Source organism: Anopheles marshallii, chromosome 3 (genome assembly GCF_943734725.1).
Source record: "Anopheles marshallii chromosome 3, idAnoMarsDA_429_01, whole genome shotgun sequence".
NCBI classification, from domain to species: Eukaryota; Metazoa; Arthropoda; class Insecta; order Diptera; family Culicidae; genus Anopheles; species Anopheles marshallii.
In genome coordinates this window covers 3,320,801-3,347,307 of record NC_071327.1, presented here as the reverse complement: position 1 = coordinate 3,347,307, position 26,507 = coordinate 3,320,801, and the positions used below count along the sequence as shown (strand labels likewise).

At 45.3% G+C, this 26,507-nt stretch overlaps 3 protein-coding genes across 3 annotated transcripts; 1 reads left to right on the top strand and 2 right to left on the bottom strand.

Moving 5' to 3' along the window:
- The first annotated feature begins 1,036 nt into the window (after positions 1-1,036).
- LOC128712277 (protein obstructor-E) lies at positions 1,037-2,563 on the top strand. Its single transcript, XM_053807171.1, has 3 exons — positions 1,037-1,100; positions 1,899-1,975; positions 2,048-2,563. Exons 1-3 carry the CDS (start codon positions 1,037-1,039, stop codon positions 2,561-2,563), a joined length of 657 nt encoding a protein of 218 aa, XP_053663146.1.
- A 174-nt stretch (positions 2,564-2,737) lies between these two features.
- LOC128715020 (beta-1,4-glucuronyltransferase 1-like) lies at positions 2,738-4,685 on the bottom strand. The gene is made up of 3 exons (XM_053809901.1): positions 4,456-4,685; positions 2,999-3,938; positions 2,738-2,932 (listed from the first exon to the last, which is right to left on the bottom strand). Exons 1-3 carry the CDS (start codon positions 4,683-4,685, stop codon positions 2,738-2,740), a joined length of 1,365 nt encoding a protein of 454 aa, XP_053665876.1.
- A 3,865-nt stretch (positions 4,686-8,550) lies between these two features.
- Positions 8,551-13,238, bottom strand: LOC128710746 (beta-1,4-glucuronyltransferase 1-like). The gene is made up of 8 exons (XM_053805601.1): positions 12,930-13,238; positions 10,117-10,445; positions 9,865-10,044; positions 9,636-9,798; positions 9,286-9,551; positions 9,028-9,203; positions 8,821-8,954; positions 8,551-8,748 (listed from the first exon to the last, which is right to left on the bottom strand). Exons 1-8 carry the CDS (start codon positions 13,215-13,217, stop codon positions 8,551-8,553), a joined length of 1,734 nt encoding a protein of 577 aa, XP_053661576.1. The 5' UTR covers positions 13,218-13,238.
- Between the last annotated feature and the right edge of the window lie 13,269 nt (positions 13,239-26,507).

The window sequence follows — 26,507 nt, the reverse complement described above, 5'->3', positions numbered from 1 at the left end:
GTCAAACATACAGTAACCTACCAAAAAGCGAGACGGTTGATAATTTTTTCTTGCGTTTGCTAGTAAATGCGTTATATTAAAAATCAATTGTTTCATTTGAAAATTAAAGCAAATTTTCGATGTTGTTTGGTGGTATTTGAATTTTTATGAAAAACACAGTTCTTTGACTATTACATTAAGTGTTTTCTTTTTGCAGGTTCTTGTGTTGCTCGCACAGAATTGACAGATTGAAAAAGGCTATACCAAGGTAATTACAGCGTTGTCGATTGTTCCCAAGGTATTCAGAAACGGAAAATTTTTGATTGCCACACAAAACATAATTTTGATTCAATGAAATTTTCCTTGTCCTTATCGTATTCAACTAAAACGGTATCGAAATTACTCTTGCACTATCACGAAGAAACCCCATATAGTAGTTAAGCCAAGAAATAATATTTTTATCTTAGTTTTTAACACTTGAACATTGTGAGACAATGGACAATGCGTGTTCATCGCTCAACATTGAAATTAGAAGCATTCTTTAGTTCCATTAATCATGCTCATATTATTTCTTTTAAGCTATACGAATAAGAAGTGAGATAAGAACAATGGAAAGAGAATAAAACGGAACGAAATGGCAAACTTCACATAACTCCCCCTCCAACAGAACAACGACGTCATGGAGCAGTTGGATATCTTTTGAATGAAAACGCACGTGCAGCGCTACAGTATGTCGTCGTCTGAAAATTCGCCGACCCATTCCAACCATTTATCAACCCCCACTTTTCACAGCATCCACGACAAGTCTTACCTGTACGATCACGTTATAAGACGACGACAAATAAATGTCGTTGAATATCTGATGAGTTTGCAATCCGGCACTCCTTCCTTGCACCTTCGCAAGCTCTACGGGAGAAGATCGTCTAGATGATCTGCCGTTGCTTCTTCGATTTAGTTTGAATCCATCCTCCACCGGTAACAGACACCAGGGCGTTAAACGCTAACGGCAAGTGATTAAAATACACCCCCACGAATTAGAATTCAGCAAGTCGTAATCATGACGTCGGGAGGAAAGATCGCCATTGCGGTCGTGCTCTGTACGATGGCGCTGTTCTATCACGGTAACTATTGCCAGACGGTACACAATTTCTTTAAGCGAACGGGAAAAGTCGTGATATTTTCATTCGTGTCAAGGACGTGTGAGCATGAAAAGCGAAAGTGTTCATCTTCGGATGCCGTTAGGTGCATCAGATCGTGTAGGTGGGGCGCGTAAATTGTGGGAGAGATGCTCATTTCAATGCAATCGTGCAATCTGTTCCGTTCTGGGGGGAGTTTTTTGTTACAAGTCGAGGCCAGATATTTGATGTGCGGTGATGCGATCGTACGCATTGGAAGTGCACGTTGGACTTCCCATCGAAACTGAAACGGTTTAGGTGGGATGAATAGCTTGTTTGAACGTACCCGGTTCACCTTGACGTAGGAAGATGGCTCACATGGATGCGATGGATCGGTTCTTCGCTCAACGGGTGGCATCATATGAATACCATCCAAGGTCGAATATTTGGAATTATTCCTGTTTGTTGTTTTCGGCATTTGCATGATGCATGAGTGGCCAGGGCGATTAGTCATCTAGCGCGAGAGCGGGATATCAAAATGCTCAAGCTCAAGACCTGTTAATTTTGATCGATGCAAACATGGCTGACATTGAAAATCGATTTAAAGTTGAACGAATATTTGATGCTAATTATAATCATCATAACCGGAAATAGTCACCCTTCAGTCAAGTGATCGTGATTTGGTCATCAGAGATAACATAACACCCGACGTGGCGTAATGACCATATGGCCTCGAAGATCGATCAATTTTTAATTAACCCTTTAAAAATATCTTATTCATGCGCTTTTTCTCACTTTTCACAGCACATAGCCAATCTTGTCCCGAAAAAAATGGCCGCTATCCCGTGTCTGATCAGTGTGATGCGTACACCGAATGTGTGGTAGGTTTTTAGCGCCATGTTTAAAGTTCACTAAGATGTCGACAACACGCGCCCAATGTTTCTCGTTTACAGGACGGTGAACCACGACGACAGCTTTGCCCGGACGGATTGCTATTCAACGACAAAGCATCGCTGTTCACCTACCCGTGCCAGTATCCGATCGATGTCGATTGTGGCAGCCGTGGACGGACGCAACCGCCCATCCCGACGGAGGACTGTCCGCATCAGTTCGGTTACTACAAGGTCGGCGATAGGGCCAACTGTGGCCAGTTTAAGAACTGTGCCGGTGGTACGGCATTCGTGCTCAACTGCCCCACCGGGCTAGCGTTCAACTCGGCCACCTACCAGTGCGATTGGGCGGACCTGGTGGAGGATTGCGATGCCGAGGCGTACCTTGGTTTTAAGTGTCCGCCACAGGCCCAGGGATTGATCCAGCCGGTGCGTTTCTTCCGTTCGCCGAATGACTGTCAGAAGTATTTCTTGTGCGTCGATGACAGGCCGAGGGTAAACTTTTGCGGTCCGGAACAAGCCTTCAACGAGCTGATAAACGCGTGCGATGGGGTCGCCAATGTAACCGGATGTGCCTAGACGTGTTGGTGGTTACAGTAAGCTACTAAATAATACTCGAATGCGTGACTGTTTAGTTACAGGACGTGCTCACACTCCACAACGACGTGTGTGCAAATAAACTGATCACCCAGCGAATGGTGTTTCGATCTTGGATTTGACTAGATAAAAGGAGAAGAAATGTTCCAGGGCGTCCTAAATCTTGCAACCTTCCCGTGTTCCGTACAGGGCAGTAATTTCGCGGGCAATTGTTTTACGCATAAACGATCGCTGTTTTGCTTGTTGTGGTGGTCTGTTTGCCTGTGCGGCCGTCTTTATACCCGGCCGGTGAACCAAGAATCCATTATCCAGGACGTGGAATTCGTACCCCAGAATGCACATGATGTATCCCTAGAAACATGAAGATCGGTAGAATACAATTTTGAACCGCTAGCTACCCACGATATCGACACTCACCTGCGTCATCTTGTCCGCTTTTCCTTCCCAACTTAACCGCTCATCGTATTCCGGTTCTTGGTTCGTGCCAACGTAGATTGGTTCCCAGGAAACGTAGGCACCTTCTCGTTTCGACGTCACATGTATGTCCATCGTGTAGTCGTACTTGGACACAGTTAACCACTCCGTATATGCCGGCACGGTATGACAATTAGAGCAAATTTTCTCGTGAAATTTTATCGCATCTCCCCGTTCAAGGAGTTCCAGCAGTTGGGCTTTATCCGTGGGAACTGGAACATCTTCCGCTACCTCGAATACTGGCAGTACGTACACGCTCGAACTGTGTAGCGTGTACTGATAGAACGGATGGGCAATCATACGCAGAAACATCGGTATAAAGTTCGGACTCGGGTATAGTTCGATGTCACTCGCGAGTACAAAATGTGTCGTGGCGGAACTTCGGGCTATGTTTCTTCCCACGTTCACCGGATAAGTGAGGTTGTTTGATGCCCGGAAGGTATTTAGCGGTTCGCCACTATTGCCGAGTAGCGTATTCCAGGAAATTGTTGCATTAGTACAGTCTAGTGGGTCCGTAATCTTGTCACGATAGTAAGAAACCGGACGAGAGGGAAGATGTTCAAACGGAAAGTACACATGGAAGCTGACGTACTCGTGTACCAGGGAGCTCTGCTGATGGCACTGCAGCAGATACTGGATCAATGCCACCGTACGTCCGAAATCTTTACCAGGAGCATATAGCGCAATACTGATCGGTGCAAGCCAACGCTCCAACAACGGCACCACATTGTCCAGGAACGTGTAGTCCGCGTGTGTGGTATAGGTTATGGTTTCGTAGCAGTTAAATGTCCGCTCCGGTGCATAGAAGTTGCGCAACAGATAGTGATTGCCGTGCATTTCCAGCTGGTAGCCATTGGACGGTGTGTTGCAGTTGAGTATCGTCCTAAACGAGAGAGCATGAGAAAGTAAATCATTTAAGTGTCGCTAATTGAATCAATCGATTATTGTGCCATTGAGTCACCGGTGTGTGGTGAATTGTTTGGTGTGTGTGTGTGTGAAACATGGAGATCTCTTATTTCTTATCACTGGCAGGTCCAAAAGCTATGCATCGAAACGCTCTGCTGATAAGGGCCGCGTCGTCGATGGTTCGTTCATTCAAAGTGCCTCACTAGTAAATGATTTTTGCAAACGTAACCACCTGGATAAATGCTCGGTCACGATGACGGTTGGATGACGCAGCGCCATATTATAGCAGGTTCGAAATGTTTATTTTTTGGCTCACATGCCTATTACCCTATCACTGATAACAATGTAATTCAGGTAAAACATTTACCGCACAAACATTGGTCCAGCTCCTTAACCCTAGCACAACACCCGCTACTACTTCAAATCTATGTTTTACAATCAGCCAAACAACACACCACTCACGTGTGCACACATTGTACACAGGAAGTACTTACTTTAGGCGCCGCAGAAGTGCTTCATGTGATGCACCCTCGGCCAGGTACTGATTCCGTGTATAGTTTCGATCCCCTTCCGGATTGTAATAGTAACCCATCAGACAGAACAGCACAAAGAACACGATCACTAGCAGCAGCACCGTCCGGAGTACCGTCGAACGGCGCGCAATCATTTCACCATCGTTCGGTCGCAGTGGCTTGTAGTTGGCGGTATTGTTGAATGCTGTCATCAGATCCAATTCGATCAAAGTAAGCGATCGTTACTGAGCGTCTTCGATGTGAGCAGTGAGTATGAGCGAGACCATCAAACACTAGACGGCTGTTACAAGCTTTCAACAGTTCACGTTGGGAGCAACAACAGTGGAGCATACGAAGTGAATTGCAATAGTTCAACTAATCAGTCTTCAAAACTTCCCCACCCGGTAGCACTGGGCATCGGCATTCTAACACATCGATCACGTCCAATTCAACAAACACTTTAACGCGATAAAGCACCACCAATTAACACCTCCGAATGGCTGGCAGTACACTAGCGTTCACATCCCCCTTGTTCGAATGGTGTCGCACCGTCAACTGATTACGGTAGGTACGGCAATGGACGACCACAGTCTGCCGAGTTGGCTTATTTTCTCTCCGCGATACAAACGCGTGCACGGCGATAAGATAAAAGTGATAGTCTTGGTTCCATATCCGAATTCGGTCGTGGTGCCCAATTCTGTCGGGGTGAATCAGCACATTTCAGGATTGTTGATCGATTTCAATTGTATCGCTACAATGTACCCAATTGTTATTGGTGGGGCTGGGGTCGAACTGGACTGCAAGTTGCCGCTGCCTCTTTTGCAGATATTCTTTTCTCTTTAAGTTATATCGCATTGAAAGTTACGTCTTAAAAAACGTCATTCTTAAAAGTGTCTATAGATTGAGATGTCCAATTTTGTTAATTACGTACATACACGTCCTTCTTATTTGATTCGGAAGTTGGACGGTGTATCGGTGTTTTTAGTCTAAGATCTGTGACTCGAATTTTCCTTCGCTGACCTGGTCGTCCGTCGTTGTCATCAAGAACATTGTTCCACAGTGAGTACATTATCGCGTTCTTCTAAAAAAGGAACACTTCTATGGAAATACATTTATTACTCCCGTAAATTTTCTGCTCCATCTCCAGCTATTCCGCTTTTCCGTCATTATCCTGTACCTGTACACAATTAGTTCCTTTAGTACCACGGTCCGCACAATCATTTTCTGCACATAGTATCGGCTAATTTCTGATCGGTTTCATTACCGTTACTGAACCGAAATTACTTATCAACCGGCTAAACGAAACATTGGCAAAATATGTTGCGAAATAAACTCCTATCGCTATGTACAATATGATTTCTTCTCTCTTCATACTAGCTTAATTCCATTAAAAAGTGTTGCTAAAAGATGATAAATTTGGTAGAAACAATGTGTCATTCGAAAAAAAAGGAAATGAAACATATTAAACGCGATTATTTTCTTTTTGTGGTAGAATAGTGGAACGGGCCTAACTAACTAACTTCGAGCTTAATTGCAAGTGTTTTGTTTGTAATAATGATTAACTTAATGTCTAGTGCTACATATGTACAAAAGGTTAACGTAACTTGCGAACGAGAGAGATAGAGAGATAAAGAGATAGTGTGTAGGAGGACGTGGTAATGAACCTAATGCTTCTGGTCGATTAAAATATACTTTTTAGTGTATCATGCAAGAAATTTCGTCTTAACGGTCCTTTGTTAAGGTTTACTGAGTGTGAGCGTTCGTTGAGATTCACAGTGTTTATAAGATGTGTTCAGATCTTCAGTGCGTCGCGAACTCTAATCTTGTGCGTATCTTGAAATTTCTCATCTTCAGTATTCCACTGAATGTTTGCACTTCTTAAATCGTCTTACGTTATTTTTGTTGAAATATTGTATTCCTGCACTTTCTTTTCCAGTTCAGGATAATTGTTTTCACGTTTCTCGCGTTCGATTCGTTCCATTCCGGTTATTGTGTATTTTATGTTTTTATGCACGTGTTTTAATTTTTTTTTGTTCTTCATACGAATAAGGCACTTTACTATGGAGATGTAACATAGACAACTATCGTGACTGAGATTTACGATGACTTTATGCCCGTTTCATTGCATGTTCGTGCGGTTTGTGTCGGTTACTTATTGTTCGGCTAAATGAGTTACGCATTAATGCAACGTGTAATGCAAAGGAAAATTGAAAAGCTCCTAGTGGTTAATGCTAAGAAGAATAGAAATTTGTAATTTTCGTTTGTATTGAGAACTCGGAAGAGAATCGCTATGTTATCACACTACTTGTTTTATGTTTCGATATGTACCTATTTGTTCTTTTGCGTATTTGCTTTAAGCGAAAAAGAAAAGCAACATAGTGCTTTGTCTATAAAAGTCAGATCTAGGATACTATAATGGGATTATCAAAATGAAGAAATTAAAAATACGAAAGAAATATGACAAGAGATTAAAAGCGTAAACGGGCACAACATTTCAAGCATATGCAGTATCAAAAGATTCCCAAGAAAACAATAAGCACTTGAACAAAACACTCAAACAATACGAACTAGAATCGTCTAGAATCAACTGGTTTCAAAAACCGTATCAAATAATTTAAATCTTTCAATCAATTACATGTATCTTGTGTTTGTCAAGGGGTAAAATTATTGTTGCTCACATGTCTTTTGGTTAAAACCACACATCCTTCCAGTGCCATCTCGTCTCCCGCCTGGCATTGAAGATTTCATTTTAGCTTTCGAGATTTCGCACTAGTTCACGCGCACTACTAAAACCCCCGGAACATGACGTGGTATGTTATTTTCATCCCTTCGCGAACAGTTTAGATCAGTGCTTGGTCGTTCCGTTCTTCCTTGTTAACATTTAATGATTATTTTGTTCGTTCAAACTCGCTTTCTTGTCGTTTGCTCTAACACACAAAATGTGCATTTGTTTTTGTTTTGTAAAATATCTACCAAGTTATTTTATAATACATGTGTGTGCCTCACATTATTTATCGCCTCACGCTTTAAGATTCTTCAATTATACGAACTAAGAGCGGAACCCTGTTTCTATTAAAACATTTGCATGACAGCTGAGCTGCTGATGATAAAGTCGAAGGAGATAAAAGAAATGATTATGTATACGGTTTCACAATGAGAATTAATGATGCCAATTGTATAACCTAGCTTTGCTGCGGGATCCTATAAGCTGTCCCTGAACTTGCATCGTGTCATGCAGCACTTGACATTCGACCAAAACCGTTGCCTCAATTGTACGCTATACGATCCTATCCACAATGAAACATTGAACCATCGAATGAATGACTATGCGTCTTCGGGTGTATTTATCGTGCGTCAATCACACAACATTACTCCCCTGTCCGATAGCGCACGCCTGCAGTGACATGGTGTGCCAAAGAAGCAAGAATAAAACAAGGGATCGCCTTACCATAACTTCCCTTCTGCAGACTATTCATCTCAAATTTTATCACTAGGCGATCCCTATCTCTCTGGTGAACCTGGTATCAAAAAAAAACTAAAACATAACTAAACATGTCCTCCGGTAATATCACTTCCAGGAAACGAATCGTTCCCGCGATCCAGCCGCAGCCCGCGTTTGCTCACCGTAGGCATTGGTTCGCGTTTGGACAAATAGCTTAATACATCATCTGTTCACCAGATTCCTTCGTGCAGGTTGCTGATTACACACACGTGCACTCTTACTTATGACAATATTATTTCTTATACCCTGTAGACTTCCATGCCACGCCAATCAAGGGCAAGGGCTGGCCACGGACCATGCGCTCATCGGCGTCGTCGGCGGCGAATGTAACCTTTTGGTTTGCCCTTCTTGCGCCGACTGCTTACGTGCGGTCGGTACGGTGCCGACAGCAAGGACAGCGAGGACCATCCGGACACCGAGCCAAAGGACGATGAGATCATGGTCCGCGAGCGTCTACCAATAGAACCTCTACTGTTACCACCACCACCATCACTAGCACCATTACTACCACCACCATTAGTACTATCGTTGCCAGCGGCATCGTTGGCCTTATACTAATGTTGTTTCCCCTTCAACTATACAGCACAGCCCTTGCGCGTCCCGTACATGACCTGCAGCTCCGGGTAGATCATCTTCTTGATCAGTTGGTTCGTTTTGGCGGCCAGCATTGCACGTTTGGGATCCTTCTTTAGGACCTTAATACCCGGTTTGTGCACCAGGAATGCGTTGTCGAGTATGTGAAAGTCGTAATCCAGTACGCACAGTGCATAACCCTACAAAAAAACGGTAAGAAAAATGTTACAATCGAATTCAACTAGCAAAAGCAGGGTTACTCAACGACTCACCTGTGTCATTTTGTCACTCTTCCCTTCCCAACTTAACCGCTCGTCGTAGTGTGGATCGGCATGCGTTCCAATGTATATCGGTTCCCAGTGCACAAAGTAACCGATTCGTTTGCCAATGTGAAACACGCCCAAATCTGGAATCGTATATAGGCGAAAATCCGATTATAGTTTAATTGCTCAAAAAACCACATTTGAACATGCTCTTACCGTCGGTTTCGTTGGCGGCAATCCACTCCTTGGACTTCGGCACACCATGGCAGCTGGAACAGACGCGCTTGTGGAAAGGGATTGCCTTACCAGTGCGCAATAGCTCCTGCAGTTCCGCTTTATCACGTGGCACCGGTGAATTATTATCTACTTCAAATATCGGCAGAGGAAAGACTCTGAAAAGAGGCAACAAAACGCCAACCATTACACAAAAGGGTGTTTAGAATTGCAAAATGGGTTCCCGGGTGGTGTAAATACCTTGGATTCTTACGCTGCAGCACCGGTTCGTTCCGTGCAATCATTTCGAGAAACTTATGCACTAGACCCGGATTGGGATACAATTCAATATCGCTAGCTAGAAGGAAATGTGTCATTGCCGCATCGCGTGCAATATTTCGCCCGACGTTCACCGGATACAGCAGCTTCTTCTGCGTCTTGTAGAGCTGCATTACGGACACGTTAAAGTACGGTACCGCCAGCGAACAGTTGTACGGTGTGTCTAATACTTGATTGTGTTTAGGAACCTGCAGACAGAAAGAACAAAACAAACGTGCGCCAAATCAACAAAGGGAGTCACTTTTTTTTAAAGCCTTTCTTTAAATACTTACAAATTTTGGAATATGTTTACTACTAAAATAAATATGAAATGTGACAAACTGTCGGACTAAATGACTCTCTGGTACGCAGTCTCTTAGATATTTTATTGAATTGATCGTGGGCACAAAATCCGTGCCGGGTGCGTGAAGCGCAAGGCTAACTGGAGCGTTCCACCTGTCGGTACAAGGAGAAAGATAATGTTAAAAGTCTTCGTTTCGCTCTGTGAGTGACCCAACTCACCTTTCCAGCAGTGGTACTAAATTGTCCAGAAACGTGTAGTCTGCGTGCGTTGTATAGGTGATTGTTTCGTGACACCGCAGGTCACCGTGTTCCGCCCGGATATAGTTCCGCATAACCCAAAAGTCTCCTCGCTGTCCAATGTATGGCTCGTAGTCACGGTCGTGGCAGTTGAGCAGCGATCTAAGCGGATAGAGCGATGGAGAGTATATTAGAATTTGCACTTGGCAATGGCTTAGGTGGCTCCAAGCTTACCTCAGTTTAGCATCGACGTCCATGGATGCGGTGGTGGAAAAGATATCACTACCGTTGAGCACACCCGTCGCACCACCGCCCGGTCCCCCGCCCGCCGGCTGCTGGCCGTCCTGGTAAAGCACATCGCCACCGACCATCTTCCGGACGGTACTCTTTTCCGTTGGCACATCGAAACGACTATCGTCTACATTAAGATTACTGTTATCTACATCTCGTGTTTCTAGCATCAACTGCTGCTGCTGCTGCTGCTGTTCCTGCTGTTGCTGGGTACCACCGCTCGGTCGCAACTGCTGTTGCTGCGTCTGCTGGGACACTTCCTGCACACCGATCTGCAAATCACAACGAAGAACGCAACGGGATTGCATCAATCATCACAGTCCCTTCAACTGCTCCCACACCTCGTTCCATTCGATGACCTAATTTTCTCCTGATGAAACTTTAAATCAGCGAAATCGCGCTCACAAATCCCAACCGAGCAGCGAGTTCCTGTGACTTTAACCACACACCTGCTCTTTGTCGCCACAGTTTATAATCTCCATTGTGCAGCCAGCGTACCAACGATTTTCGGACGCAAAGCACACAAAAGACGCTGCATAAATGATGTCTTCGCAAATGGCATTCATCCTGACGAGGTGTTCGGGATCGTGAGCATGAAGCACACGGGAGGGTCTTAAAACCATTCCCAACCTCCCCGCTCAACAAACGGCTCACCCTTGTTATAGGAAAGCATTAATGCATGAAGTTCATGTCGCGAAAACGCGTCCGCTTAAAGGAATGCCTTTGCCGTGCAGTCATTTGTATTCGCACAACTTAATTCCACCGGTGCACCGAAATCGTCCCCTTTCCAAAACCCGCCACCCTACTCCTTCACCCTACATAATTGATAGCGTTCCCGATTCCGATGTCGCGCCGCGCGGATCTTGCGGGCCGTGCAAATATTTATCATCTTGTCGTCTTTTGCCGACAAATGCGAACCGTTCGCGGACTTACGGTAAATATGACAAACAAGACCATAGTGAGCCATAAAGTGATTTCCGCATCGGCGAAATGTGCCAAACATAACAAAAAAATAAACACAGACACACGCAAATACACAAACAGCACAGTTTGCGACCTGGACGGACGGCAGGAGACAGATTCAGGAAATGGTATGAATTGTCTATTTTTTTAAGACAAAAATCAGCATCAGTAGGTCAACAAACAGGGTTTTTTTTTAAAATATTGCAGTACAAGGTCCTCATCAACCTTCGCAATGGTAGAAGAGTATAGCGGAGTACCTTCAAATGATATCTCAAAAGTACCACATCATTCATAAAGCTCCCAGTTGATATTGTAATATAACAATATTAGAGTGCTTAGCAGTCGGATTTATACAATAATAATGCAATGTCGTCTTTATCGATATCGTTTTTTTGATAAACCGATCGGGAGGGTGATATCGTTTGGAAAACCCTGTAAATAGCTTCCATTACCCGTAACTCGTAACTTTAAAAAATACAAAATAAAAAGATAAAAATTGGCATGGAAAAGGAATTCCTTAAAACTCAACTCACAATCATAGCAAGACCGAGCAAGACCGCGTCGATAAACGAATAAAGCTTTGCGGGCTCTTTCACGGGTTGTCCAATGGCGCTGTCCACACAGCTCGTTTCTGGGGACGAAGTCACTAATTGGTCTTCGAAAACCCAATACCGGAACACGCTTTTAACCTGCTCAGACACACCGGACAGCGTTCGCTTCCTCGTTCGGCGGGGTTTTCTGTGCTCGCACGATTCTTCAAGTTTTTCGATTCGATTTACGGCTTCCGAAAGAGCGAGAAATCTTCTGAAATTTTTATTTATGCTAATTGCCCCCGATCGATATTGGCTGCGAGGATGGATGGAGCATCTAGATTCTAGAAGCATCCAAGACATCGGATAGATTGGGCTTATTTTGTATAGGTAGTTTCAGTTCTGTTCGTCATCTGTCCGTCGTGCAATGAACGAATTCAAAACGGTGCCACACCGGTAAAATGCTCCACATGCGGAATGAAGCACAGTCGAACGGACTAATAAAGTGGTTTGTCGTGTGTAAGGAATAAAATATCCATACACGAAGCCCATACAGAACGCTTCCAATCGACCAAGGTGTTAGTGTTTCTGCCGTAAGAAAATAAACTAAAGCACGCTAAACTTCGTCTACTTTCCGTATAGCGCTCGCTTCGTCCGTTTGAATATTAATCAACTCGAAAGAATCGACACTTTCTCTAAACCTTCTCCGTCAAATTTGTTTTGGGGTCCTATTTTTAGGCCTCCCGCTCAATCGAGACTCGATTTAAAAACGTTTGTCTTGAAAGCGTCTCACTGTACCCAAGCGTAAGCGTGTGTGTGCAGGTACGCAACGCATTGCATCCTCTTTAAAGGCCGTCATCCACGGCAACGCAATCACCTCACGTCGCGACGTCGACACCATTAGTCATTTTTGCCATTTACGATCGCCACTTGCACCACCACCGCCATCGTGCTTTTGGACAAATTTCGACACTAAAACGGGTTTTCCCTGCAACTGCCTACAATGCTGCTAATGTTTAATTTAGGCTCGTAAGTTGCAGGAAAGAAGGAAGCCAAAACGCACCATAACTCCATACCGCACAACGTACACAGCGACATTAAACTTCATTAGGCAACGCTAACTAATGTACCCAATTCCGAGGGCATTGCGTTCAAAGCACGGCGCGAGCCTTATATGCGTCACCAAATCTTGTCTCCCTCTCTCTCTCTCTCTCTGGGTCTTTCCCGGAACGCTTCTAGAGATCTTCTCCTGGCCGAACTTACCCCATTCTCCTGAATTTTAAACACTAAGCTACTGTGTCCTTGCTGGGATTGCGATTGTAGCGCCTGCTGCTGATGCTGGTCAAACAGCTGATGCTCGGCCTCCAGCAATCGTTGCTGGGCGGGGAGAAACTGTTCACCGCCAGGCTGCGGTTTCAGCACCTCGTCCGATATAATGTAGGCCGGGCCGAGGGCAAAGTTGCCGCTGCCGATCAGCAGATGGCTGCCGATGTACAGCAGCACGGCCACGTTGATCAGGATACTGCAGCGCAGAAGCCAGTTACGACGCATTCTGATAACGTTCGGGAGCTTCAGTTTGGGGCCGTTTACGTGTACTACGCTTCGATTGACAAATGAATCCACTGCGGTTCGGGCGAACTGAACACGATCACTTCAATTCGGCGTACGTTCTTCCGGGTTCTCCTTTGGTCCAACAGATCTGGCAGGGTTCGTCGGTGTGGTGAGCGGTTGGGTGGGAAACAAACGCGACAGAAGGGTTGATTGCACAGTCACGCGATGGGAGGGATGGGGGGTGAAGATGTTGCAGTGTGAGCTATGGTCCGGATTCTGAGCACCAATTGTGTCCACTTCGTCGTCGACGTCTTCCGCACAACATCCGTGCTAGAGAATGGTTGGATCGCGTACACTCAGCTCGCGGGGCCAAATCTATGTCATCGTTTTTAATATCCCGTGCCGATTTCTGTAGCGGTACGCGTCGCGGAATTCCAATTTCCACCGATGAATCTGCAATCACACACACACACACACAGCGAAGAAAAAGAGAGAAAAAAAACACAAAGATACGGAATCAGTACACTACAAAAGACAACGAACATTCAGATGAAATGAAGCGAACACGATTATTATTGTCGTACAACGGAGTCTCCCATGGGTGGCTCCCCCCTTCTGTGTCGACCCGATTACCACCTCCACCTCCAAAGCTTTCAAAGCATTACCACCGCGCAATTGATTCATCATTCATTGAACATCGACACATCGATCTAACGCAGGTGATGAGATGCGGTGAGGTTAGGATTTGCACAACTCAATGCACAATTGTGCGATGTACAGGGTGATTGTTCTCCGTGATCCGTGCGATCTTCACAGGCTACATCACGATCGGCAGTGACGTTACTGTCGGACGGACGGAACAGAACTCACAGCCAAGTGATGTCAGCAGGTTAAGATAGACGGTACGCTCTTCAATCATTACCGGCGTCTCGTGATCGGCTGGACCACAATGTTGTCCATTCCCTCCTATTGGCCTTTTATCTTGTTTTGTGTTTCTACCTGTAGCAAACCCGGAGGATGAGTCGTCTTGGTGAGATTGAATGAGGATATGAGTCAGAGCTCCTGTGCGGTTCCTTGTCGCTGAAGCAGAACAGGATGATACAAAAACATAATTCGAGGTTGATGTCATCGCGTTGGCACGATGGACTAACACCGAGGTTAGGGTTGAAGGTCGATGTTACCCCCATACAGGCAGCCTCCACTCTCGAAATGAGACGCAAAAATGGGGAGCTTTCAAAAAAAAAAACATAACAAACTTCGCTTGTGCTGTAAAACGATACCATAAAGCTTGTACGGTAATGGTACGATCTTGACGGATTAGCGGGACGGTTGAGAGTAAAGTTTTTGTTTCGGGACCGTGTACCATCTTAACTGTCCGAATGGCTTCAGGTTGTTCAGGGCTTTTACAAGGTTACACCTGCACTGCGTACGTACATTAACATTAGCACACCGTACACCCAATTTCTGCAGTGATTTGGTCTTAGTTTCGCGCTATTGACTGTGGCTAATGATGTTGAAATTATGATCGTTTATGCTACTGTGGTGCTACCCAGCCGTAACTCGGCTGCATGCCCCGGCTCTCGCCAAGCATCCCCCCTCCCCCCTCCCCGACCACTCTACTAATGTGCGAAAATTCCAAAGAAAATAACCAATTAAACGGCTTTCGACCGGCTTTATCCATCCCAGCGTCACACCGGCCCGGACGTGACTTTCCGACTGTCGGACAACCATCCCACGTACACGAATGCAGTTACTTCTCAACGCTCGGATGCTCCCGCCGCCGGGTGCGGTGAATCTCGCACCGGAACAGCTTCCCGTTTTTACTTCCCACCCGAACGGTTCCGAGTTTAGTGGCAAACTTGTGAAAACTCTAGACAGAAGCTGTTCGGTTTTGCGGCAAACATCTTTCGTCCACGTGCGGAAGTGCGCCCATTGCGCGGTTTCGCGCCCGCGACGAGTTGAAGCTGAGAACAAGCCGAATGAAAGGTGGGAACAGCAAACGGCAGCGCTGTGTGGGACGATGACGAATTGAATAACATTTAAATGCTACCATTAGAACAGTCACCAACCCCGACCCGTCGGGTGGCGTTTTAACTAGGGGCGCCATCAAAACGGGCTTGTCTCTATCTGGGAATCACAACCCCCTCCTACGGGAATGCACCTTGCATACTGCGCGTTGCATAATTATGTGCGCAGCCAGCTTTCAATTTGGGTCGTTGTCGAGGGCGGTCGGGATGGGCATGTAAGCCAGCGCTGTCTGGGAGCATTCTGAATTCTGAGCGTCTGTTCTGTGAGGAGATGCAGATGGCGCCATCGCAATGAATGAGGACGGTCTACTATCATGCCACCAACTCCCCCTGCGCCCATCGTAGGCAGTGCAGATAGACATTTTCACACGTGAATCACCCCGGGTTGCAGTATGCAACTAGACGAGAATGATGGATTGCTGTCGATTACGGGGGAAAAAAGGGCCAAGACCGTAACTCTGCCACCGGGCGCAGTTACGCTATGTGACTGCACTCTAAACGTGCTCTTCTTCGTTTCATTTTCACACCAATACGATACGTGTGTGCAACGGTGTGCAAATTTTTATCGTCATAAATTTCTCACCTATAGCTTCGCTGTGCTGCGGGAATGGTGGCGAAACGCTAAAGACTTCTCGCGAACCATGGTCAGGGTCAATGAATTACTAGGCTGCAATGTATCACCAGACACCAGACGGAGAGTTGTAGCACTCTGGTGGCTGGAAGTAACGTTCGCACCACGTTATGCGGGACGAATTCGTTGTTAGTAGGATGTGCACGTTTGTGGTTTTATGATGTGCCAAAAGCTGCTCCAGTTAATTCTCGACGAAAGCAACCTTTCACCAGTGGACCGTGTGGATTTACGTCAACAGGGAGTTAGCAAATTTTCTTCACACAGAATCCAACAGGTGCTGCTTCAGAGTGAGAGAGCAAAAAAAAAAAAATAATGGAATTCATCACATCGAATTCCATGGGACTTTAGCATGCATTAACTTCTCGCGAAGAAAGCATCACGTCTTATCTTTCGTCCCTGATGTGTGCCATCCGAAAACTGATGCATTAAAGAAGAGTCGATCGATTGGCTGTTCGATGGCTGGGGTTTGGAGAGACTTAGGCGCGTTATGATGACGGACGACATGTTTGCACAAAACCTTCCAATTAATCATTCTCCTGCGGTTTTTTATTTGTTTGCTTCCTCCCACTACGCTTCATCCCACACGAAGACGCGAACCGATCGATACGCGACAAGGCTTTCGTTTCGTGGAAAATTTCTTGCAACATTTTCATTGCCCTATACTACCTCCGCCTGTGTGTCCGTTCGCTGGACATCTGTCAAAACCAAAACGGAGGTTCGACCCAAGCCCTTGGAGACTGGTGCGATAGATGACCGTCCCCGAAGGAAAAGGGATCACGAAAAGTTGACTCACGACCATTGACAGCAAACGAAGCGGAGCCTTTTCTTCGTGTTGGTTTTAAATGTTGCTTGCCGGATACCTATCAACCTTTCGAGCAGGAACGGAGCTGTGTATGATTGACGGTTTAACTATTCAAGTGGGATTTTAAGATGGTATAGCCTAGCCTAATTTTACCTTTGGCTTCTTGGAAGTAACAAATGATTCCGAAGATCAAAGCACGAAAAATATTATTTCGCCTTGAAGTATGCAATCAACAGGACAAAACGCGCTGTCTATCCCAGCAACGCTGTCTTAACAACCCTCTAACCCTCTCTATACTCTACTCTATCAACCTCTATATTAGCAACTCAACTCTAAACAACTCCATCAAACCTCTACATTATCTTATTCTATTAGATTAGTAACCTTTCCGGTTTGATATTAAATTACAAGGGTTGTCAATGGTTCTCGATTCGAAAATGGCTTGTCCTCAACGTCGCCCCGATGCTACGTCCGGAGTAATAAAACCCATCAAGCCCCATTTTGTCCTCGATGTCTCGATGGCGCGTCATCCTTTTTTTTTCATCCTCCAACTGAACCGGGCATTAAGCTAACATTTGCGGTGTCAATATTGTACGGTGGAGTCTCGCACGTAATAATATACGCATATGCACAAGCCTTTTGTCCGCTCTCTAAGGCAAATGTTTGAGCTTCAGCTGCACTTTTACAAACACGCACAGCCCGGGTACATCGCTGCAGAATAAAGCGGGATCCGCGTACCAGCGACGGGTTTACCCAACGTCATCAGCTGTGCTTTGATCTCACCACGAGTACACCGTTCTTCATAGCCAATCGCCGGCATTATCTACTCCCATATCAACGTCTATGGCCTAGCACTAGCATTTATTTGTGCAGTAATGCTCAGGCTGAATGAATGTTTGCTTTTAAAGCGCACTCATTTCAATTCGCGGATTAACGATAATATCGACGAATTTGCTGAGAAGAGAACCGAAATAAAATCCCAAAATAAACAAACTGCCACTCACTGTGTGCGGAGATGAAACGCTGAAGGTTGGCTGCATATTGTTTGGCATCCACTACTCACCGCTTGTTTTCTTTCTGCTAATGCATCCGCTGTTGATGATGCATTCGATACCACCCGGGGCCCCACGCGGGCGCATCAGTTCGGTACGGGTTCGACGGGGATATTCCGTTTAAGGCGCCGTGGCGAGCTTACTCTCGCTGCAACTGCCGATCAACTTGCTGCGGCTGGTGCTGCTGATAAGCTCGTCGACCACGGTGGTGATGATGCAGGCAATGATGGCGTTGACAGCAATTACAATCCATTTGTCGTCTGCAACTGACTCTACCACCGACCGATCGCCATCGAACACTCACCGGAAGCTAATCGTCCTGCGAAACGGAAGAGAAGAATGAATATAGAATGAGTATTAGAAAAAAGGAAGAAAGATATGTTCCGGTGATAGTAGCACGTTCGGAAAGCGAATATCGATTATGAATAAACGAATAACAGCCACCAATTGCTCTTCCCGGGGTGTTTCATTGCTGTTTTATCACGTTCATATTTTATGCAGTTGAATGTGTTGAAACCGAATACCAAAAAAAAAAAATGGAAAGGAAATGATCATGAGTCATAGAAGGAAAAAACCAATAATTAATCGGTCGAATTGCGATGTTGCACGTAATTTCGTGTTCTTCCCCATTCCCTGCTGTATACATCGAAAAAGTGTACAGGAACTAATAAAACCATAACCTGCCAATTCGCTAAATGGATAAAATTTGATAATAGGCAGCCTGTTTGCCCACCCGGCCAACGATTCGCGTAATTGAAGCCCTCCTATTTCGATCCGGGATCGGATAGCATGGGTTCGAGGCCGGTAACAGGAAGGCAGGGAACTCAAAAGGAAGCAGGTATCTCTTTGCATAATTGAACGTTTAATTAACCGACATACACACACACACCTGCTCTACCTAGCCGAGGCAACACACGCGTTTTAGGGCGGCTCAATTTGATTTTCCTCCGGCTAGGGCGTGAGACAGCGGGAGAGCGAGAGCGATTTGCACGGATGCGCGCGCGGAAATAATGGGAAAATTTGATTTCATCGATGGGATGTTTCGTAGCGCACCACCAGCGTGCCGATAGAGGATGCTGCACACACAATGGTTGGCGATAAATTAACTCAATTAAATGATAAATGTGCTGCTAATAGGTGAAAAAACCCCTCTACTGCACTAATGTGACATATATCGCGTGCATGCATTAAGGCAGGCCATTGGAAGATTATTCATAACTTCCTCATTTGCCCGCCAAAAGGTGCGCACACAAAGCGCCTTAATGTAGGCAAGAAAAATGCCAACTTGTCAGAAAGATGCACACCGCACACCGAGGTGTGATGGATTGAAGTGATAATAACAGAAAAATGCATTAATCTTAATGACTGGCATGGTGTTTGCTAGCGACGCTTCTGTTACTGGGCCGCAATATGAACCTTATTACACCATTTTCCCCCTCTCCACACACGATTGCATGTGCGGCACACGGCTGAATGTAAGAAAGATTAATCGATACACCGTTGAGGGTGTTGTGATGTAACCTGCCAAACAGGCAAACCAATTAGCACGTCCAACACACTGGAACAGGTTGCTTCTGCCTGGACGCTTGTTAAGCATGGCAGCAGGGAACATCCGTAGTTCACAAAAGAGAATAAAAAAACTGTGTTCCTGTAAACCGTCCTATCACACAAACGCACTGCCGAACCGATCCCTATGCCCAACTCGTTGGACGCTACAGCTCAGCACGAACCCCTTTCCGAAGAAACAGATCCGTACCTTCAATTGCAAAGGCGTCGTGGAAAGTTAATTAAATAGATAAGTGCCAATCGGATGGAATTGTGGACGGCACACTATCATGCCACATGCCTGGAAAGCAACCTGTTTTACGCAAGCAAACAACAATCTTCTGTCTGTAGTCATGTGTTTTTTTTTCTTCTGTTTTGCTCTAGAGAAATAATGCCGCTTCAATCAACCGCGTGGTGGGACAGTCGTCGGTGCGTCCCAACACACGGAGCACGGTGGAAAGCTATAAATAAGTTCGCGGCTCATTAATATGCTGCTTAACGGCGACTGCATGCCAAGCATACCGGCCCAACCATAGACTGTTTCTCCCCTCTGGCTGAGACGGTCTGTTACTTGAGGATAGTTTTCGTGGGTGCACAAGACTACAACAAATTCGATGTAGGACTTCGAAATGCAAGAACTTCGGACACTAATCAGAATTCTTTTGCTTAAATGCCCAATCCCCCTTGCAGCAAAACTGCACTATGCAAATTGAAACAGGAAATTAAATCAACTTGCTCCTTGATCCCTCATAAAACACGGCACTTTATAAACCATTTGCTACGCACAACCGGATATGTAAGCGTACTACACCAGCACCGGACGATGCGCTTCCAGCAACTTACGCGCACGCATTTGCCGCTTCACGCGAAAAGCCTGCTGGCGCGTGTCACTTTAAATAAAATGTAACCGTAGCCCGAGCGCCGGTATGCGTTTGGCGGGTCAGGTTTTGCATGTAGCGTGTCGTTTAGCCATGCTGCCAGACTTGCATTGCGTGCAGGTGGAAAATGCACATAAAAGTGCGTGTTTGCTGAGGGGTGAGAAAAAGGGTAATATTTGTTGCCTATTTTGATGCGAACCATTCGTTTGATTCTCGGTGGTTTCAAAGGAGGTTTTTCTGGGTTTCTCAAGGTATTACGCTCCTTGCTGTTTACCTTCGGATATTGTCGACGGATATCTTTACTTAAAAGAAGATCTCTTTTTCTTCCAGAACCTTTGGAATTAGTAATAGAACTCTGAAAAGGCCTCTGAAACCAAGAATTAGTCTAAAGCTGAAGAAACACTCTTAGCGATAGCGAAGATCCACAGAAGGATTTTTGGAAGGACTAGGGAGGAGCCGTTATACGTTGGTCATATCATTAGAATGGACGTCTCAACTCGTAAAATCTCTCTAAGCCGTCCGCTTGAAAAATCGTCGTGGCCTAAACTGAAATGGAATGATGGCGGTGAACTGTCCACCAGGAATTTATTGAACTTTTAGACATTTAGTCCAAGCAAAAACTCATAACGAAAACCATAAATAAAAGGTAAACGATGTGAGCCCCCTACTTCCGTGGTGTAAAATAACACATTTTTTCGTTCTAGGGCGCTAACCTGCAAGCTGTTCTTCCCTGGTTGAACTCATTTTCTTCACATGGTCAGGACATAAAGAAGGAAAAAATATCACACTGTAGCACACGCGTGTGCGGATCAACTAGCTTTTAACACGACTCCAGTTAATATTAAATCAATAATTAATTATGTAAATCATTTGCAAAGCTAGCGCGCGCTCCTGTTGTCCCTTCTAACACGCGCCACCTCTTGCGTCTCTATCAACCTTGCCCACCATAGTTACTGCCACCCACAACTTGCCCATGTTGACCTCAACAAGCCAAACGAAGGATAGTTTTTGTTTCGCTTTCGCTTTCTCGCTTATTCCCTTGTCTCATCCCTGAGGGCAATGGCACACACGCACACACCTGCGTCCTGCCACCCTTAAGATAAAGTTTTCCGCCAAAGTTTTGTTTGTTCGGGCACACTGGGCACAACTGTTTGCGTCCTCCACGCAGAGGCACCGCAACAATGTACCCCCTGGTAGACGTCATGTCGGTGTCAGAAAATTCCATAACGCTAATTCGATTACCATCGTGCCAAACCCTACCACGAAAGGTAAGGAGACCCGCGTGTGTGTGTGTGTTCACATAGCACTTTTGCCCTTTTTCGCGCCTCGCTCCGTTTGGGTGTGGGTATGGGGGCGGTTCTGATGACATCGTCCTTTGTCGTATGTTGGTGACGACCTTCGGTCAACTTTCCATCAGATCTGCCATCTGAGATAACACACGAACACGGTACGGAAATAGGACCTTCGCTTTTTTTCCTGCTTTCTCGTAAGTCTTTCAGCAAACGGGTCCCTTGAGGACAACTTGATAGTGGGGATTACATTACGCACCGTTCGGTTCTTACCTCGCTAGGTTTGAGTTAAAAAAAACGCATACGGCCTTGCATGAGGCTCGGCCATAAAGGACACCGTACAAGAGGCCGGTCCACACCATCGCCGTTTGTATCACCGCATGCAACATGATCACAGCTAACATACGATCAAGATCACGTCATAAAATGCATTCCCGGATTGTTCATGGTTACATAGTGCAGTGCGAATAGCTTGTACGATGCCTCACCGCTCAACCTTTATCCGCACCTAACTGTTTACACCTAACCGCAACTGCGAACTCCACCCGGTTTCAACCCATTAGCGAGCGAGAGAGTTATGGAAATTGCGCAGCCAGGCAGTGGAGCTACCCGTTAAATCGCGATCGCGTGTAGCACACCTTCCCTTGGATACAGACACCGTGGAAAACTGGGAGCAATTTGTTAGGTTTTATTCTCGAATTACGTTGGTTCCGGTCTCGCGTACAACAGCAAAAAAAAAAACCGGGTCCGGGATTCTACCTCTCTGTGCGATCGCTAGTGCTCCACTCACTCGCTGTGCGATTCACCGAAATCTGATGCTCGGGAACAACTTATGTTCATTTGTATGGTAATTTTTATCGATTGTCTGCCTTTCTTCAATTCGATTCAGTACTCAAATGGAACAGGGCTGAACAACCGATTCAACGCGGTCCTGAGATCTGAACGTGATTGCATAAAGGGGGAGTGCATCCTAAAAGTGTAGCGCGAAGTGTTGGAAGTTGGAACTGATGGCAATTCTACGCGATTTGGATTATTTCAGGGAATTAATTGAAGGCATAAGAGCATTCAGCAAGAAAAATAGGAACTGGAAAAATGAGTTATTTAAGATAATAATAAGATGTTAAGAGTTTTTTTTTTGTTTTTGATAAGAAAATTTTCTACACCATTGATCGTCAACCAATTATGATCCTGGTCACGGCATCGGTATTTATTACTATTTATATTCTATAGTTGTCATTAGTGAGTTGGATTGAGAATTCAATATGAGTCATGTTCATGTTGATTATGTCAAACGTTTTACCATCGCAATTTTAATAATGTCAATTTGTTTACTCCTTTTTGTGTATCAATCAACAATCTACAATGTTAACATAAACCAAACAATACTTCATCCCCTGTTTGACGTCTGTTTTCCACGACTTACATCATTTGCACACAATAAGCAATCAAGCTACTGATAATATTCGTCCAAAATACACCAATAGTTTAATTAACATTTTCCAATCACGTTTAATTCCAGCTCTTATCGCCATCGCATGCGAGCCTGATTGCCTTCAATAAGAGGCTCCAATTGCTTATCATCCACCCTTCGAATACATCAATAAAATTCTTCAACATCCAGACACCATTAAAATTAAACATTCATAAACAGCTCACATCATACGAGCTCAAAATAAACTGCCACTATTTAACACAGCAAACAATGCGCCATTGTCTGCCAGTGCATGTTCGGATAAATTATTCCACACCCATGCTGTACCGTGTTGTTTTCCTCCTCCTTTCGGGAGTTTTTTGGTACAATTCCCACTAAAAGATGGGGAAAACTTTATCGTGAGTGTATAGCCGTGTACAACCTGGTTCATCCTGCTAAGTGTACGTGTCCCCTTGCAGGAAAAACAACCATCATCAAAGCACCAGCATACGGATTGCAAACGCAATGGTACTTTAATATGCACCCAACACACCAGCATCACTTTAATTTCCAATCCGTTTGTACCACACAATCGACCGTCTGCGGCTTGGCGATGAAATTGCAAAAAGCGTTCTTCCTGCCCGCAGACATTTTAATGTTCCTGTTCCGGCTCCTGCACCGATCGCTCTTCTGTTGCGATGGGCGCTCCCCGTTCATCTAAAAAACGGGGTTTGCAAATATTTAAATTAAAATCTCATCCTCTCAGTTTCATCGTTTTATCGGTGGTCACCATGCACGACCCCGGGAACCCGATGGATGACATAACCCTGCCTTGCCGTTTATGCAATGAACGGGCTTAAAATATCAATCCCGATGGCCACTCTGCATCCCTTTCGAGGGTGTATGCGAGTGTCGTCCCTTTTAGCATGAAGTCCTGACGCAAACATTGTGCACCCTCTGACAGCCTGTCGGTCTCCTCTCTGTGCGTGTACGTGATTGGGAAGTCCGGCAGACGTAATATTGCTGTTTGCTCTCACGCGTCCTCCCATGCACCGTGGATGGGATGCGAAAACCGAAAACCGAACAGACGGAAGTGTGCAATTGCTTTTCGTAAATTACACATAAAAGCCTCCCAGGTCCCGGGGCCATTCTGTGTGTGTCGCGCGAATAATGCTGACCCTCTTTTATCATGTTGCTCTCGACCTGTACCGATGGTACTGACAAACAACAGCGCATAACACGGCATTTGCAACACTAGCAAAGGGTGGAATAGGACTGTCTGGAACGGCAAACGTCCCAGCCGCAGACAGGCAAGGCAGATCGTTGGCAAGGACGAATGGAGGCGCATGGTGTTTGTACGTTTAATGCCGTTCCGCCCTTAGTTCCTGCCACAGTTTGATCCTTAATTACGCTTGTATTATGTGAAAATGGTCACATGGGTACTTTATCGGCTGCACAAACTCGACTCCATTCACGCTTGATCGGATCCGCATCGAATGTAGTAAAGGTATTACCCTTTTGGGACACGGTTCGTTGATAAACCAGGATTATGGGCTATGAGAGGCGAAAATCTTTCTAGCCAGAAAGTATATCCCTTCGGAGTTTCGTCTTTCCAGGGGATGTGGAACAATAATTCAAACATGTTTTCTCACTCTCTCTCCCGATGCAGGGTTAAATAATTCAAAAACGTAGTTCCAACGGAGGTGCATTAGTCACAATATCCCATGAGGATTTCCACAACGGATGTAAATGCATCGAACAGAAAATATAATCACCCGCTCCCTTGTCTGATGAGAATCTTGCTATTTTATGCAAAACACATTTAATTATTTTTCACATATTTTTCACTCCCCACTATACCGTAGTCACGTGGCCGGTAAAAGGCTGACAGAAATTAATGACGCGCTGTGAACGCACCAAAGGCTCATTAATTTACTGATGACTCCCATAATCCGTCAACCTTCAAGACAGTTCCTGTCCGCGTTAGGCAATCGCCACCAAGGGCTGAGGGCCCACAGCCACAATCGTCCTTATCACGCGTTAAACCGTGTACGAACGGTCGGTTGTGAAGGTGAATTCTTGATTCAATAATCCTTCTTCGATTTCGCTTTCTTGCACCATTAATCCAACCGCACGGCGGTGCACGGAAAACCGGATGGGCACCCTGTATGGTCTTGGATTCAATCAATCATCGGTCGTACTTCCGAGACGGCGCGAATAGTTCGCTTATGGCCAGCAGAATGATCTTGCTTAGATTCATCAATTTCACTCAAGAACTGAAGGCAAAAACAGGAGATAATATTTATGATACACAGGAACAGTACTCGTGGAACGCTTAAATCCCGAACACAGTTTAACTTCTCGACGGATAATTTCTCAGATCTGACGCTCAGGTAACTGCCGATGACGGGGAATTGATTTTTCCTTATTAGTTTTCTTTGGCGATCCTTCGCGGTTACGGGCGCCCTCAAAGGTCAACGCTATGCGCAAACGGTCGTCGGTCGAAAGACAAACACAACATTTGCTTAAAATTGAGCGTTTTTAACCGTGGCGCCCTTCGCAGGGCTGATGGCGAACACATCCTCCGGATGGGAATGAAGATTAATTATACACTTATATTTTAGCGTGGCTTTACCTACTTATTAGCTAAATAAAAACCAAAAAAAAAAACCACAGCCACCACGAAAGACATACACACCAAAAACCCGACCTAACCTCACCATTGCTCGCCACGGTTTGAATGCCGAAACCACCGAAAAAGGAAATTACTTGCGAGCGAATGAAAAATTGCGTAGCATAATAACGAACAGGAAGCCGAAAATTTGCAATTGTCTGGGGCACTCGGCATTTTTCCCATCGAGTGTTGATTTTTCAGGCTAAAGCGCTTAAAATACGATCTCCAAAGTAAGATGAACTCACCGGTGATCGTAGTGTCATCGTCTCTGTTGATTCAGCTTGAACCTTTGGCTCCTTTTCCATTTGCTGAGAAAAACGGAAGACGCACATGCTAATCTTATTCTCCTTCACTGCACGTCCACGTGAGTGTATTTATAGATTTGTTCCAAACCTCAATAGCATATCGTGGCGATCGAAGAAGGCGATCGGTCCTCGATTGATGAGTGGGTAACATACCTACATCGAAACGTACGGTTAACGAAGCCTTCACGTTGCTCCCTTGCGACCTCGACCCTGACGTGGCCCGGAAAGGACCCACTGGGACGTTCGTGGTACGCTCAACGTAAAATTCAACCGAACAGATGAAAAAAAAAACCAACGAACCAACGTCGTCGTCGTCGTCATCGTCGATTCGACATTCCGTTTTGCCATGTGAAACAAAACAACCCATCGAGCACAGGTACCCATCGATAAGCTTACATCTTAATTAGCGTCCATTGCCGTGTGTGCTGGCACAGCAGCACAGTGACCGTACCACGAAAGCACAACCCTTCCAGCCGACGACCTCCTGAAGCGTTAACGCACTGCACATGGCTTGGCACGATTGCAAAATTTACCCCTCCCTGGCGGTTCACAAGTTTGTGCGATTTTTGGAAACCTGGTGAGAAACTAACGAATATCACGTCTTGCGTTCATTACTTTTAATCGTTCGGACCCAATATTTACGTAACAGGAAGGATGTTTGATCATGTTAAGAAAA

Excerpts from the sequence above, each read along its gene's own strand:
- LOC128710746 (XM_053805601.1), bottom strand. The coding sequence starts at position 13,217 with ATGCGTCGTAACTGGCTTCTGCGCTGCAGTATCCTGATCAACGTGGCC. Across the intron at positions 10,045-10,116 it reads GACGTCGATGCTAAACTGAG|ATCGCTGCTCAACTGCCACG; the intron begins GTAAGCTTGGAG and ends CTATCCGCTTAG. Across the intron at positions 9,799-9,864 it reads TTAGTACCACTGCTGGAAAG|GTGGAACGCTCCAGTTAGCC; the intron begins GTGAGTTGGGTC and ends TTGTACCGACAG.
- LOC128712277 (XM_053807171.1), top strand. The coding sequence starts at position 1,037 with ATGACGTCGGGAGGAAAGATCGCCATTGCGGTCGTGCTCTGTACGATG. Across the intron at positions 1,101-1,898 it reads GATGGCGCTGTTCTATCACG|CACATAGCCAATCTTGTCCC; the intron begins GTAACTATTGCC and ends CACTTTTCACAG. Across the intron at positions 1,976-2,047 it reads ATGCGTACACCGAATGTGTG|GACGGTGAACCACGACGACA; the intron begins GTAGGTTTTTAG and ends TCTCGTTTACAG.
- LOC128715020 (XM_053809901.1), bottom strand. The coding sequence starts at position 4,685 with ATGACAGCATTCAACAATACCGCCAACTACAAGCCACTGCGACCGAAC. Across the intron at positions 3,939-4,455 it reads GCACTTCTGCGGCGCCTAAA|GACGATACTCAACTGCAACA; the intron begins GTAAGTACTTCC and ends TCTCTCGTTTAG. Across the intron at positions 2,933-2,998 it reads AAGCGGACAAGATGACGCAG|GGATACATCATGTGCATTCT; the intron begins GTGAGTGTCGAT and ends TCATGTTTCTAG.